We start from the raw sequence: 16,131 nt of genomic DNA on the forward strand, positions 1-16,131 counted from the left end.
ATCATTGTGTGGAGGAACACGATAACGGAAGTATTTGAGAAAGGAGAGAAGATCATCCAAATTCTCCTGGAAGCCGGCTTCGCCATCAAGAAGAGCAAAATCAAGGGGCCTGCCTGAGATATCCAGTTCCTGGGGGTAAAGTGGCAAGACAGATGGCATCAGATTCCCATCAAGGTCATCAGTAAGATCGCCGTAATGTTCCCACCAACCAGCAAAAAGGACACACAAACTTTCCTAGGCACCATAGGTTTTTGGAGAATGCACATTCCTGAGTACAGCCAGATCGTGAGCCCTCTCTACCTGGTTACCCGCAAGAAGAACGATTTCCACTGGGGTCCTGAACAGCAGCAAGCCTTCACCCAGATCATGCAGGAGATGGCTCATGTGGTAGCCCTTGGCCCAGTCAGGACGGGACTGGAGGTGAAGAACGTGCTCTACTCTGCAGCCGGGAACAAAGGTCTGTCCTGGAGCCTTTGGCAGAAGGTGCCCGGTGAGACTCGGAGTCGACCACTGGGATTCTGGAGCTGAAGTTACAGAGGGTCTGAAGCCAACACTGTTGTGATAGTACAAACTTATGCTACAACAAAGTGTCATTACCAACTAAAAGCCCACATTATCATTAAAATCATCACTTGCTTAATGCAAGTACAGTTGAATTCTTGACTGTAGGATTTAACGTTATGACTTCTGAGTTATGATCTAAAAGTTTTAGACCACGTGAGGGAGACATGTCTGAGCTCGTGCCACAGCGCCCCCTGCAGGCGTGGGGAACCATCGCACCAGCCCTGCCCGGCCGGGAACCACCAGCGCCCCTGCCGGCTGTGAGCGGAACTGCACCGAAGGGGAAAGGGCCCGACAGCTGAGAGAGGCTGGCACTGGGCTCCTGGTTCTGTTGGTTGTTGCTGCCGGTGGTTGTGTTGTTTGTTTGTTTGCCTTGTTATACATATATGTACTAGTAAAGAACTCTTCTTCCTTTTCCCATATATCTGCCTGAAAGCCCCGTAATTTGAAGTTATAATAATTCAGACGGAAGTGGGTCATATTTTTTCCTGCCTTCCTTGACAGACACCTGTCTTTCAAACCAAGCCAACTTTTCCTGGAGGTTTGTCCTGCTATGGTTTTGGATTTGTCAAACAAGATAATTTTGCTAGAATTATTAGCAAGGAATTTGCTGGAAAATGTGTTATGTTGTCATGGCTGTGTTTTTAGTATTTTTCCTTCTTGCCTACTGCTTTAAGTTGAGAAAGATGATCCTAAAAGCACAGGCAAAGGCTCAAAATTAGAAGTGCAGAAAGGTAAACCCCAGCATCCAAGAGAGGATGGCAGAGGGCAGAAGGCTAGGTCTTTTCAGTACAGCCTTCCTGGGTAGAGGGGCCAGCCTGATGCCTTGGTGACTTCCCTGTCTTCTGCAGTAATCTTGAAAGAAAATTGTCAATGATGGCAGGGAGTTAGGGGGTAGTTGTTAACTTTAAAGAAATAAAATTGTTCATCATCTTAATATTTTGGATTTCACCAGGTTTTACCCGGGTAGCCTCCAAGTCTGAGAGCCGGGATACATAGCTGGCTCTGCATTTCCAACTCCTCCAACACAAAGGTCCTGGTAATTTCTAAGTCCCCAAACCTCGCAGATCCTCTTCATCTGGGCAAAGCAGAACCTTGTGTAACAATCTGGTCAATACAGCCTCATCTCTTTATGTAACAGTGAGAACGCAATGATTACAAAACCCCTTAACAATCTGCAGCTCCTAATTTCCTGCTTTGTTCTTCATCCTTACTTAATAATCTTTGCTTGCTGAGGTCTCCCCTGCCCCATGACAAATGCCAGCTCTGTTTACTTATGAAACTTGTGAGTCGGGCTGTAGCCTGCAGGGTATCTGCAGCTCCGTCCAAGCCCAAACTCTAATATTGGATCCTAGGGATGTATCAAAATAACAGAGTTACAAGTAGCTCTTTATTTCTTCAATAATGTATATGCAACCTTTGAGGAACAGCTGAAAGTACTCAGAAGCAAAAACAAACCAAGGATGGTTGGACTTGATGATCTTTGAGGCCTTTTCCAACCTACATGATTCTATTATTCTCTGATTCCATGAAATGGGGGAAGATTAAATGGAGTGAATTGAATCCTCCTTTAGGCTTCTGAGGGCAGATAAAGCAGTGCTATATTTGAAATCAAGGCCAGAGAGAAAGAAAGAAGCACACAGGATTAGATATAAATTTCACAGTTATTCTGAGCTGTTCGACCCATGCCTCCTCCCTCTGCCTTAAGAGGTTTAAGGACTATTCTGAAAGACAGGCGGTTGGGAAGGGAGGTGGCTTAATGACCTAAGCCCTAGGTTTGAAATACCTGGACCATCTATGTTTGCACACATTAATCCCGACAAACAATTTGAGCTATTCCTCTGCTGTCAGATAGAGTTTAGAGATTTTTCAGGAGCAAATTTTGGAAACAAGACACTGTTTATTGTGTATAGACTCCTGGTAGAGCCCACAGTGGTCCAAGTAAGACAATGAGTTCGCTCACCATAGGGTTTTTCAGGGACAGAAACTGTCCCTTTCCACATGAGTGGCCACAGCGTGTGGTGGGAGATGGCTCACTATCCCTGTAGCATTGTCAGTGCCAGGAAATCACTCTCAGGGAAGAGTTAGGCAGCCGAAACACCAAGTTCAGATCACCCTGGCATAACCTTGGATAACCATGCTGTTTCAGATCAGGTGCGTATTCATAGCTGACAAGTCGCTTTTTAAAAATCTCTATATTTTGAAGTCCTAAGAGGTTTTTAAGGATCTGTGAAGATTAGCAGTGCTGTTCTGGGAGCCAAAGGGTAATGCCCTCCTACAGCTCCAGGGCTGGGGTATTAATGGCCGTTGTATAATGTGGCAATCCCTCATTGCCCAGCTTTGCCCCAGGGGACACACATTCTGTCCTCACCAAATAATGGTGAGCAGCCTGCAGCAAAGGCACGTAGACTGACAGCCTGAAGCAAAAACCTCTCAGAAAAAGACAAAAATAAATTCCTTTTTCCTCAGGAGATCCAGTAGCTAATGAAAAACTGAAATGGGCTCTGGGCCCTAGACAGTCACAGTTGGTAGTGCCCTGAGGACCAATTTCATACCATCATCAAGCTCTCTTCCAATTTTGGAGCCTCCTTTTGTCTTTGTTGTGTGAATCAATCTGTTGCAAGTGACTTAAAAAAATCACTCATCAGCGAAGGCAAAAACAAGTTACAAAAGCACAACATCAAAGGGCACAAACAGATGCATGCCCCTAATGTGTCCTTAAGCTTCTAGTTCATTCAGACAAGCTGTTAAAAGAATAAAAATACATTTTTAAAAAATACTTTTTTATTAAGCCTACTATCTATAAAAGTACAGATGAGTATGGGGCATGTAAAAGAAATTTTGAATCCATTTGGTATCTCTCCAGCCCACTCCTCATAACTACATTGGGAGATTTCTATCCCTCTGTTTCACACCATATCCAGAAGGGTACCCTGTGAACTGATTTCATGTGTCTCTGTTCACTTGGGCAGGGGAGGGTGCAGGACTTCACCATCCCTACAGGTGCCCATGGCAATGTGCTGCAGACAAGAAAGGCAGAGCCAGCACCATACAGACATGGAAAAGAAACCTTCACACAGAACAATCTGTCCATCACCCAAATTTGTCCTGTATCCTAAGCTGATGAATAAGCAGGTTTCATTGGCATTAATTCCATTTAATAAAAGTATTACAGCTATGCCTTTTGACAATTACAGAGTAAAACAACAAAAGTAAATAATTTATATCTTCCGCCACTGGTAATCAGCTCTGCTTATTATGTTGTTAGGCATTTTTTAAAAATTTATTTTATTATTCTTCTGGTAGTCCTTTGTTTGTGAATTAATGACTTCCTAACAGACAACAGATACGTTACTGTGCATGCTGCAGAGAGGTGTTTTACAGAGCCCAGAGACACATAAAGACCTACCTAGATACTTGTATTGAGAATGATTATAGAGCAGCAGATGGGTAAATCAGCACAGCAGTATTCTTTTAATAACATCATAACACATTTATTGCATTATTTGTTGTACTCACAGAACCACAGGATGATCTTCACAGGTTACTGTTATGATGTTTTTCATTGTTTAATGTAGTGTTTTGAGATGCTACTATAAAAAGTGCAGTATTTCTATTTATCTCAGAAAATTCTGTGTATGTGCAACAAGATCCCTGTAGCATTCTGCATTCCATTAATGTTTTCTTTTTTACCTACAATGTATGGTTTTTGGTGTAGAAAGGAAAACAGTACATTTCTCATCAATGCTTTTATGAAATGCTTCTGGTTCCACATCAAGTAGACAAACATGTCTACCTTCTCAGTATTTCTGTTCCTGAGAAATAGAAACTGGCTGCTGGCTACCCTGTCACCAGTAGTTTTTGCACGACTGCAGAAATTGGCAAGGGCTTTCCTGACAATCACAATTTCTCCCAGGTGTTTTTCAGAGGTACAAGTTTTTTTGGCCCTGGCCTTCGGTCCTTTCCTGTTTGAGATAGGCCATATAATCCACCAGATCAGAATTACATACCCAAACACATTAGGCTGGTTACTACATTGTCCAAACTTCTGATGTTTTGTCAGAGCAACCATAGTGACACCAAGATGTAGAAAGAAAGCAAACAAAATAATATTTTCCAAAATCCCGAGTGAAATGTAAGGGAGAAAAAAGAAAATTAATCTGGCCATGGGCATCTGACAATCCTAAAATTAATCTGTAGTTGCAATAAGCAGTATGAAATGCAGTAAAAAAGCAGCAATGTGAAATGCATTTAACTACATTCTTAATAGATTTATCAATTCAGATGATGGAAATGTAATCAGCAAAATACATTTTGCCCTCCAGCAAAATACTTTATGAGATCCTTCTTGAAATAATACTTGCAAAATGGAAATTTATGCCAGTGTGCCAAAACAAAGATTATGTTTGTGGTGCACAATATGTCATTTTTGGTTAAGTATCTGCTTTTAATACTGGGCCTAATTTTGTTTGAAAATTATATGTAGTTACTGTCAAATTTCACTTAAACAGTGGTTGAATGGTGTCTTTGCTGCATTTGCTTGTGATTGCAATTTGAGTAAAACAAGCAACCACCGGAGAACCTGCAGAGGGTCTGTGATGCAATGATCAGTCTGCACAAGTTACGCACACACCATTTCTGGATGAACGCTGAACCCAGTGTGTTTGAATACATTGGATTTATCTCTTAGGTGCCACTCTGCTGATTAGCCTTGCACAGAAATCAAAACAAGCACTACAGGGGGCTCCCAGGAGCTCTGACCCAGATCAGCATCATGAGGGCACAATCGTGAGTAATATAAAAAGAGAATGAAGAAAAGAAAAACAAGAGGATGGACCCCTATTTAAAATTATATATTCAGTCTTTGAGAACCCACATTCACTTCCACAAACTGCCGTGACTGAATCTAGGCAGGTAGATGTGTGGGGATGGTTTTAGGCATTTTGGGTTTTTTTCAATGGAAGGCTGGTCAGCAGAGCTCTCAAATTCGGTATATTCTAGCCCTTATAAATTCCTGTTTGTCGTCATTCTTTGCATGCTCACATGTTTGGTTCCTTGTCACAAAAATATACTGGTAGTGCCTGGATGTCTTCAAAAGACATGTAAGGTGTGGCACTTAAGGACACAGTTTAGTGATGGACTTGGCAGTTGTGGGTTAAGTGTTGGGCCTGATGACTTTAAGGGTCTTTTCCAACCTAAGTGATTTCAGGATTCTGATTTTGGCAATGAGTCAAACCGCATCCTGACAGGTCTTCTTTTCCTTAAGTACAATATTGAGGACTGATTAATGCCTGCTGGTTGTAAACCTCAACTGGCAAGATGTGTGTTGATATATGACAATAAAACTAACATGCTAAACCTACTGGATACTCATCCAACCTTCTCTTTTCAGTCAAAGGCCATCTGAAACTGACAACAGTCTTTCCAAGGTTTTCCAAGCAATTGGATTCTGACCAACGTAAAGATCACAAGACTAAATTTACCAGCTGTTAATTCTTTTTGTATGCACATGAGAAACAGTTGGAGCAAGTATTCTCCAAATTCAGCAACTATTTCTTCCATCCTAAGCACATTTTTACAGAAACAGAAGAACCTGACTATGGAGGTCTGTCCTTGACAGGCTTCTATCAGTAGCTTGAGTGAAGGAGTCAGAAAATAATGAATTAAATAAATCCGAAATGCTCTCTCCCAATGAGTATCCCCAATCCTCAATATTTAGAGACTAGTTTATGATTTGAAGGCTTTATATCCCATGCAAAATGTTCATCAGAGAGACTTGACGTTTATTTGGATAAACCACAGTACTTAGGGTTCATGCCAGAGTATTGGTTACAATTTTAAAACACTTACTACATGATGTCTCATATGAATTATATCATACTACATGATGTCTCATATGGACCAGTTCTGTGGCACTGGAAATCATTCACAGTTCTGCAGTATAGATGTAAACAACTCCACTGTAGATATCTCATTAGTACCAAATCAGATATCTCAGACTCCTCTTTTTCACATGGCAGTCTGCCACAAAATGTTTCTTTTCCTCTTAAGAACTGTCAATAACAATTGCTCGGAACAGATTTGCCCTTCACCTTCACTACCTCCAGATTTCAGGGGAGAACAAAAATGTCTTTCCTAACACCTCTTCCTAAAGTTCTTCCAGTTGAGTGCACCCTTTTATCCTTTTTTAATACCACAGGAGATTTCTATGCTAAGGTGCTTCATAAATCAATGTGTATTGCAGGGAATTTGATGACCTGTTTCTGTGCAATTGCCAGAAAGAACAGAAAACCAATGTTGTTAAATAGGTGTGGTTTTTTTTCTCCTTCTCTCTCTCTTAGGATGGATTTATAGACTTCTTGGAGTTCATAGCTGCAATAAATTTGGTTATACGAGGGAAAATTGACCAAAAATTGAAATGGTATTTCAAGCTGTACGATGCTGATGGAAACGGATGCATTGACAAAAAGGAACTATTAAGCATATTCAGGGTAAGCAAGTTATGACCAATAGCAAGAGCATTTGATATAGTGCATTGCTCCTGAAACAGTGGTTCATCATGTGCTGTAAATGGATTGTCTGTACTTTATCTGTTGTTTTACAGTTGTAAAACCAGAATTAACAGTGGCTAGTAGTGACAGTCCTGACATTAGTTTCTTCCTTATTAAATACATCTAAGTAGTATTTTACTTTAAACCACGGCTCTACAGATAAAATACTTTACTGAAAGTGAAATACTGCAGAAACAGTAGAGACATTTCTGTGATAAACTATACTATGAGGCAGGGTAGAACTGTAGCAGCATGATGAATAAAACAGATGGTTACAAGTATATGTGCCAGTCTATTGTGGAAAACTGGCTTCTCAAACTGAACTTGCAGCAAGAAAAATATAGATGTCATCAAAATATTATGATATTTTAACTTTTTTGAAGGCTTTTAGATTTGTTTACTACAAATACCATGACCCCTGTTTTAAAATGAAATCATGGAAATATAATTTTACTATTAAATCATGCAGTGACATTTGGATAAAAAGACTTTCAAAATTTTGCAGAAAATGGGTCCCCTTCAAACCCATAAAACCAAAGAAGTGCAATTCTTTCTTTAAAATGATCTTCATAATTTTCAGCTTTCTCTAATGAAATAACGTGCTCTTCGTTAGCTGCTTTCATCCAAGAGGTATGTTAGGGCTCCTTACAAGTATACATGACTCAATACTGCTCCCTAAATGTACAGGACTCACTACAGATCAAAGTTTTGCTGCAGGGAGCATCAGACCTAAATAGAGTTTTAATGTCATAACAAATAAGGAATGTACTTTTCCTGGATTCTGCATTACTGCTGGTGCCAAGCCAGTCACAGTCAGAGACTTTAAATAGCTGCTGCCAAAACTAAAAAGAACTGGAGCTACCGGGTCAAACAAATAAAGCTATTACCTAAAGAGCAGTTTTCTACAGGTAGAAGGAGAGATTGAATCTTCCAGATTTCTCCTTTGAGACTAATGAAATCTTTCTTTCACAGCTATTCTTCATTAATTTTCACCCAGAGCCAATGAGTCAATTATGTTTTGTCTGGGGCTTTATCCAAAATGAGAATTAAAATTAAAATCCTTTCAATGTAAAGAAGATTTATTTTTCAACTTATCTGGTTTTAAAACCAGTTTAAAACTCTGTGTGTTTTCATCTCTTTTGGAGCATAAGAACTTTAACTTAAGCCTGCCTAAGTCATTGACCTAGACTAGATTAAAAATGGTGGGCGCTAAAAGAGAACAAACGGGCTTGCAGCCATTAGGGGGTGCCCAGCTTATAATAAGCATCAGTAAACAAGGGCTTGTCCAAAAAGATGTGTCATATCTGAGACGTTAATTTAGAAACACAGAAGTCCTATTAAAATTAAATCTGTCTCTACAGCTATGCGAACTATGGACCAGCATATCACTATCAATCATCAGAACTCCTTCCAGACAACTATACACCCTTTCAGTGCCCAGTATTTTACTATTTAAGGGGATTCTGTGGTAGCCAGTGACTCAAATACTTCAGTGTTGCTTTACTCTTAGCACTGCAAAAAATTTAACTGTGGAAGGGCTACAACTTTCTACTGAAGACTGCAGGACGGTCAGACATATAAAACACCAAAAGTACCTAAAGTACAAATTAGTAATAGAAAAAAGTTTATGTAACTATTTTTATAAAATTCTTGCTGCTTTTTGAAACAGATAAGAATTCTGGGCATTGGTGGGGGGGGCATTTTTATGGTCTTATTTGGTGTATTAAGGTTACTTTTATGAAAAGCTGAAAAGCAAAATAAAGACAGTGACGATCAAGAATTTCACATCAGTGCTGAATAGGTATACCTTACATTGTTTTAAAATATAATGAGGTCTAATATAATTAGGAAAGAGACACCAAAAGAAACAAGTGGCACATTCAGTGACTTATCTTACACAACACAGTTCACCTCAAGATAATTCAAGTGAAGAAAAACAAATTCTCTAGTGTGCCCTTTATATAATGTATATGCATGTTTATACATACACATATTTTCCCAGGCAATGGGATACAATTTTGCACAAACATACATTTATACCTTTACTCCAAATATTGAGTCCTTTCGCCACCAAAAAAAAAAAAAAAAAAAAGCAGATGGCATTCTTCTGGTTTTCTTAACTTCTCTGGAGGACAAGTAAACTCTTTCAACTTCCAGAACTGCTGGTCTGACTTTATTTGTAATGACTAAGTTAAACATGTCTTAACATAGAAATGACTTTGGCTTTCTCTGCATGTGCTTTCAGCTGGGAAAAACAATACTGCATTTAAATCACACAGACCATAGGGCACTCTCTGAAGGCACAGAACTCTCTAGGGCCAGATAAAATGCTGGTGTGGAATCTAAAGTGTATTACAGAGCAGTGATGCCACATGGTTCTTCAGACCATCAGAGATATGCAAATTATTCTGTAATCTCCAGGCTGTGTTATGTTAATTAAATTTCCAATCCTCATTACTGAAGTTTTACTTGAAATAGCTGTTTATTTAGTGATTTTTTGAAAGGGTTGGTGAACTAAAGAGTTGCATTTCAAGTAGTGCTGCTGCCAGTGTATTGTTTTCACAACTTGATGGAAAAAACTCTGAAAGAACTTCCTGTGTTTCCGCTCTCAGGCTATCCAGGCTATTAATGGCTACACCAACATGACTGCTGAAGAGTTCACAAACATGATATTTCAGAAGATAGATGTGAACAATGACGGTAAGGACCTAGGTTTTGTTGGCATTGGCAGGGACTCCTCTGCAAGAAAGGATTTGAAGACACAACTGAAGGACTGACTGGTTCAGATAACTGAAAGTCTGAATCTGTTCTTCTTTGCCCTTATTACTTCAGCTTTAGAGTGGAGTGTAAATCAACCGACATAGGAATCACATGCAGTAAGGGCTAAAACAGAGGTCTTGCACTGTTCATCCAAAATGCCAGTTCTCTGTTTGCACAGCAAAATGAAAGCATGATTGGTGGTGGGGGTGTAACATATTTGTGTTGGTATAATCTATTTAAAATAATTTAAAAAAACAAATAAGATGCATGGTTGCATATGCTCCAGCATGTTCTAAAGATTGGTCAGCATATTGGATATTCCTTGAGGGCTGACCGTCAACACATGCTAAGACACATGCTCCTGCTTTTTCCTCAAGATACTACATTAAGCCAACTGGACTTGCATTTGGAAACGAAAACTTCATTTCACTGCTTCAGAGTTGTTTCCAATTGAAAACTTGTTGCACATGAATGTGCCCCCACCTTCCTTGCATACTTCCAATCATGAAGATCCTCCTTCCACCGGCAACTATGTTTTACACCAATTGCTGTGATCATTGATAAATTAGGAATATTCGGAAAGCAAAACAGAGTGAAGCCAGGTCACAGACAGGAATTTTCAGCAGTTTGGCAGAGAGACGGGCATTTTTATGGTCTTATTTAGTATATTGAGGTTACTCTTTTAAAAAGTTTTTTGCTATATATAATCAGAGTATGAACAGTGGTCTTGTGATGCATGTGGAGGATGCACTAGTGGAGGATGTTTTTGACCTACCTCCTTGGCCCAGTCTTTGGGTGAAGACAAATTATGAAAGGAGTCCAAATAACAAAGTCAAAATCTAGCCCAAATTCTATGATTATTCACGGTTTTGGCCATACATTTACTGCAAGTAATAATTGTATCTGAGCTAGACCATCAGCTGAAAAAATAACTTTTGTGTCATACATTTTAGCAAGGGAAAGCCAGAACATCACATATTCAGGATTATCTTCACAGTAGTTCCCTTTCAAACTGTTTCCCATAGTTTCTTAGTTTTTTAAATTGCTGGAAAGCAACAGGACTAGCTCAGCCTGAGGAATGGGCCAAGTTTTACCAAGTCTAGCTTCAACTATGCTACCTCCCTGTAGCTTACTAAAGAAAAGTGCAAACAGACAAATAAATTGCAAAGTCATTCCTTACATTAATATACAATAAATAATCCCATGGGTTGTAAAGAACAATTCTTCAAACCATCTCCTGTTTGTTTTGCAATTTATTTTCATTATCTCACGGAAACCTGAGGCCCGTCACAGCAGCAGTGAGTCTGGGCTGCAGTGTAACAAACATCTGGCAACTACAGTGTGGTTTGTATGCCTGCAGATGGCTATTGGTACTTCAAAATGTACAGCTTGGGATCAAGAGGAGGCAATCCATAACCAGTTGACGTGAATGAGCAGGAAAATGGTGCAGCATGTCCACATGATGAGTCCAGGAACCTCATCCACCCAAAGACCTGTATCAAAGGCAATACAAAGGGAAGGAGAGGGGAACTAGAGGAGTACCTGGGATAGGAGGAGAGTTCAGAGGAAGTGAGTGGATGAGTGCCGAAGCAGGATGATGCATGCAAGTGTACAGAGATGGCTTGTTCTGTCTATGCTTGTGGAATGATTATTTAAGGCCACTGTTATTGAAAAAAGAAGTACAAACTTCCTCAGGGCTCTGTAGGCAAGCTCCTGGAGAGGGTCTTAGTACTTTCAGTGAAGCCTGAGAACCAGGACTTCTGTCAAATGATGACCTTCCTCTTTATATGAGCCTGTCACCAGTGCAGCAAGGACATATGTGACTAAACAGAAAGCAACCTTTACTGACCATGGCTAGGAAAGTGGTTTTCACATTTTTTGAATGCTGATAATTTTCCTTTTTCATATCAGATGAAGTTTCCAAGGCTGCCATGGACAAAAACCAAGACACAAAAAAAACCCTACAAGGAGTACTTACATCTGAAACCAGCCAAAAGTCAGCCAGCTAGGCATTCAGCAGACAGACTTGAATTGCTGCTCCCCTGCACCCTGGGGCCCTCATCCCGCTATTTTCCTCTTTGCCTGGCCCTTGTAATTTCTTACTTTACTGAGAAACCATTCATTGTTGTGAATTTAATAAGAAACTTTAAACCATTCCCAGAAGAAAGAATCTGGCTCTTCTTATTAAACCAAGCTTTATTCCTCTTCTCAAAGCAGCATCACTGGAATAACCCCTAGAAAGAGAGTTGTGTACATTTCTGTGTACTATGCAAACAGACACATGCCTAGAACTGGCTTTGCTGACAGGGAAAAAAGCAGGAATAACACTAAACAATATCCCTACTCTTCAATGAAAGAGATTTTATCGTTGTCTTGGAACTACCAAGTTATTAGCTGATTTTGATATGAGCCCAAAAAATCACACTCTAAATGGCCATTTCACTTCCTTGGAAGAATTTATCTATCAAGCCACTTAGCTGATTTTTTTTTTTTTCTTTTTTCTTTTCTTTTTTTTTTTTTTTTCCTACATCTGATCATGGCTCTAAATAATCCTACTAGTCAACACAGGGACTATGCCCAGTAATCCTTAGCAAAGCACACCCTAATCTCTGTTAAAACCAGCTCTAAGATAAATTCCAGTTAGCTCAGAGAGAAGTGGCCAGTACACCTAAATTCAGCCCTAGTACAGGCTTCATTAGTGCCCCTTTACACACATTTATGAGCACTTATAATTGTCTCAGACTTCACTGAAAGCTGTGTTTGACCTGTTTTAACAGAAAAACAAGTGAGTCTGAGTTCTAGGACCTGACTGATGCAAAGTGAGAAAACATTAGCAAATACTCTACCTGCATTTGCCTACCAGCAACTTTCACAAGGGATTCAATCCCCCATGAATGGTCTTGTGTTGGCTAGAGAGATTGCTTGGTTTCTCAGTTTCTAAGGAGTATCTGACTTTCTTTTAGGGGAGCTGACTTTAGAAGAGTTTATCAATGGTGTGGAAAGAGATGAGGACCTAATGGAATTGATTACAAAAAGTTTTGACCTTTCCAACGTACTCAAAGTCATACAGAACGGGAGGAGAAACAGCGTCTGAAGGATCCAGTCATGGAGGTGGTCTCTGTGTCATCATTTCAAGAAGAAATATTTGATCTATTCAGAGAGCTTGATGTTGTCAAAGCCTGCCCAGGCAATACTGAGCAGCCTTCTCCAGGAGTAACAGTTTTCACTCTTCATATATCTCCTTTTATTTTCTTTATTCTTTCCCTTGCTAATGACTGTGGCAGACACAGGAAAAAAAAAAAGAACTTTGCCTGCATATAATAGAAAAAGTATTTGATGCAGTAAAAGTAACTTAATTGGGCTCTGTGAACATGTTGTGGTCAAACCCTGGCTAGCTGCTCACTCACTCCACTCTAGTGGGATTCGGAAGAGAATTGGAAGAGTGAAAGTGAGATAACTTGTGGGCTGAGATAAAGACAGTTTAATACAGAAAGAAGAGGCACGCAAGCAAAGCAGAGCAAGGAATTAATTCACCATTTCCCACAGGCAGGCAGATGTTCAGCCATCTCCATGGAAAGCACGGATCCATCAAGCATAAGGGTGACTTGAGAAGACAAATGCCATCACTTTGAACATCCCCTCCCCTCCTTCTTCTCACACAGCAGAGCGTGACTCCACATAGTATGGGATATCCCTGTGGTCACTTGGGGTCAGCTGTCCTGGCTCTGTCCCCTCACAACTCCTTGTGCATGTCCAGCCCACTCGGTGTGGGGTGGGGTGAGAGGCAGAAAAGGACTTGTCACTGTGCAAATGCTTCTCAGCAGTAATGAAAACTTCTTGGTTTTAGCAATATTGTTTTGGTCACAAATCCAAAACACAGCCTCACACCAGCTACTATGAAGAAAATTACCACTATCCAAACTGAAACCAGCACATTCTCTTCTGTTCAGATTAATCAATAGAATAATGAATATAACACAAACTGCAACTTTTCTAGAAGACACAAAGTTAATAATTTTTTTCTTTTAATAATGTGTTCTTTAACCTACTATCTAAAGTGTGGACACAAGCTTTTGGGTAGGACTTGGTTCTATCCACATGAATTAAGAACAAAGCCTGCTTTGTATTAACCTAACATTTGCTCTGATCAGTACTCAAAGTTGGGTTAAGTTCTCTGGGAAACACCTCAGTTAGCTTGATATTCCAAAGATGTGTATCCTCCTTAACAAGCTCTCTACTACTCTTGATTTTATTACATTTGTAAGTTAAAATAATGTGATATTTTGATGTTTTTTCCAGAGCTCAGCCACTGTTCTTTCAAATTAACCTTTTATTAAAGTGGTGGAATTAAATTCTGTTATCTTTGTAATGCAAAGTTAGAAGTTCAAAGAATAGCAAAAACCGAATCATTCTGTAAGCACTCCCAGAGATTTGCATCCTTTGACTTGTATGTCCTCCTTTGCAAAACAGTGTTTTTACTGAACTCTTTGCCATGGCTGCATGAGACAAAAGGTAAGAGGTATAGGGTAACTTGTACTTCTGCAAAACAGACAGCCTTTCCCTGACTAATTTAGGTCTGTTTGCCCTGCCCAAATACCTGGGTGAAAGCTTTCAGCAATTGAGTCTTTCTGAGACTTCTACCTCCTGTCAAACTGGCTTGCAATTATCTCTGAAGGTGGTAGCCAGGAGTGCAGGGAAGGCATTTGCAGATGGCATGATCACATATTCTTCTTTTTTTTAGGAAACTAGGCTCAAAACAACACAATGTTACTTTGTAAATAACAAGATTAATTCTACGAGCTGAAATAGAATGGCATGAAATGTCTGCAAGGGGAAAACTGTAATTCTTTCTGGTTCTATCACAATTGATTCTCTCTCAAGTCTGTAACAAAATTACTATATTATATCATAAGACTAAGTTCTCCTTGCCTGACAATGCCCTGCAGGCATCACACTAATTATTGTTAGAAACATTAGTATTATGCAAAATAAGTAGTGCAAGGATTGGTGCAGGTTGAACAAAACCGTTATTAAGACTTCAATACAAAAGTGTTTTTCTTCCAAATTCACTTCAAATCCATGACCATTTGCACATGAAATATACTCCATCATCTACAATTATTATCCCAGGTTCTGGTTGATCAATGGAATAGAGAAAGAATATGCAACATGCATTACTTGACATTATAAACAGTTCTGACATTATAGTTCTGACATTTGAATCTTTTATGTCCTTAATAAAAAAAAAATAAAATTATGTATGAGATTGCTGGTGCTTTGAATTTTAAGTTCTTGTATTTATTCATCTTTGACACATAAATACATCACTGTCAGTTTTCTCAGATCCAGACTTCAGAAAGTCACTTTTCTTAGTCTAATGCTTTTGTATTTAGAGCCTAGGAGGGTGGTGTCCTTCAGAACTGGTTTTACAATGCTTAAAATAAAATGGTCCAATCTAAGTAGATTGGGCATATGGAAACAGCTGTGTTTGGGATTTTTGGTTTTAAACTAATGAAGTGATAGGCTTGGAAAAGTAGCTACTATCTATGTACACTGACTCCTTTTTTTTATAAGTGTATTTTTAAAAGACTATTTCCATTTAAATTCACCTAATTTTTCTGCGCAACTGTAATTATATGAAGTGAATTACCAGTTCTGTGTTGCATTAAAAAACGATGTGTGTAAGGAAATTCTTGGCCAAATTTTGTTAGACCAAATTAAGAAGGTGTAGCTGAAATGCTCATTTCCTACACTAATCTAAAATCATTTAGCAGAAACCTGTGTAATTAAGAAGCAAATATTTGTGTATTTTAATGTAAACACCGTGGCACATCATTTCAAAAATTATCTACAGTAACTCCACATTTGCAACTATACATAAGATTCTATCTAATTTTTTTGGAAGTTGATTAACATACATTTCCTTTGATGACTTAAACACAATTTGATAAACAGCTGCTTGAGATAAATGCGATATGGCCATAACTTCTACCTAAACTTGTCAGCTGCTTGTCAAGTGTATCAGTGAAATCAGGTGACACATGGAAAACCTGTCAAGTGTGACCCCTCCTCCCAAAACCTTGTTCTGAAACAACATGAAGCTGCAACTCATCGTTCTGGAGGCGATTTATAGTCACAAAGGTATACTGTAAGTTGACCTGACTATCAGAATGCCTAGTGCTGGTTGAACAGAGAGCAGAAAAGGAAAAAGAAAGACCACTGTTAGTGCATGTTACGTACACACCTTAGCAAGCACTTC

The 16,131-nt window shown here is 39.3% G+C and overlaps 1 protein-coding gene across 2 annotated transcripts in view; it reads left to right on the forward strand.

Moving 5' to 3' along the window:
• The window catches only part of GUCA1C (guanylate cyclase activator 1C), a 40,429-nt gene extending 25,078 nt beyond the window's left edge, over positions 1-15,351 (forward strand). For both annotated transcript variants that reach the window (XM_032098317.1, XM_032098318.1), the window contains exons 2-4: positions 6,903-7,052; positions 9,725-9,812; positions 12,836-15,351. In XM_032098317.1, coding sequence (XP_031954208.1) covers positions 6,903-7,052; positions 9,725-9,812; positions 12,836-12,966 — 369 coding nt within the window. In that variant the 3' untranslated portion in view covers positions 12,967-15,351. The remainder of the gene's footprint in view (positions 1-6,902; positions 7,053-9,724; positions 9,813-12,835) is intronic.
• The last annotated feature ends 780 nt before the right edge of the window (positions 15,352-16,131 follow it).

Source organism: Corvus moneduloides, chromosome 2 (assembly GCF_009650955.1).
Source record: "Corvus moneduloides isolate bCorMon1 chromosome 2, bCorMon1.pri, whole genome shotgun sequence".
In the NCBI taxonomy this organism is placed as follows: Eukaryota; Metazoa; Chordata; class Aves; order Passeriformes; family Corvidae; genus Corvus; species Corvus moneduloides.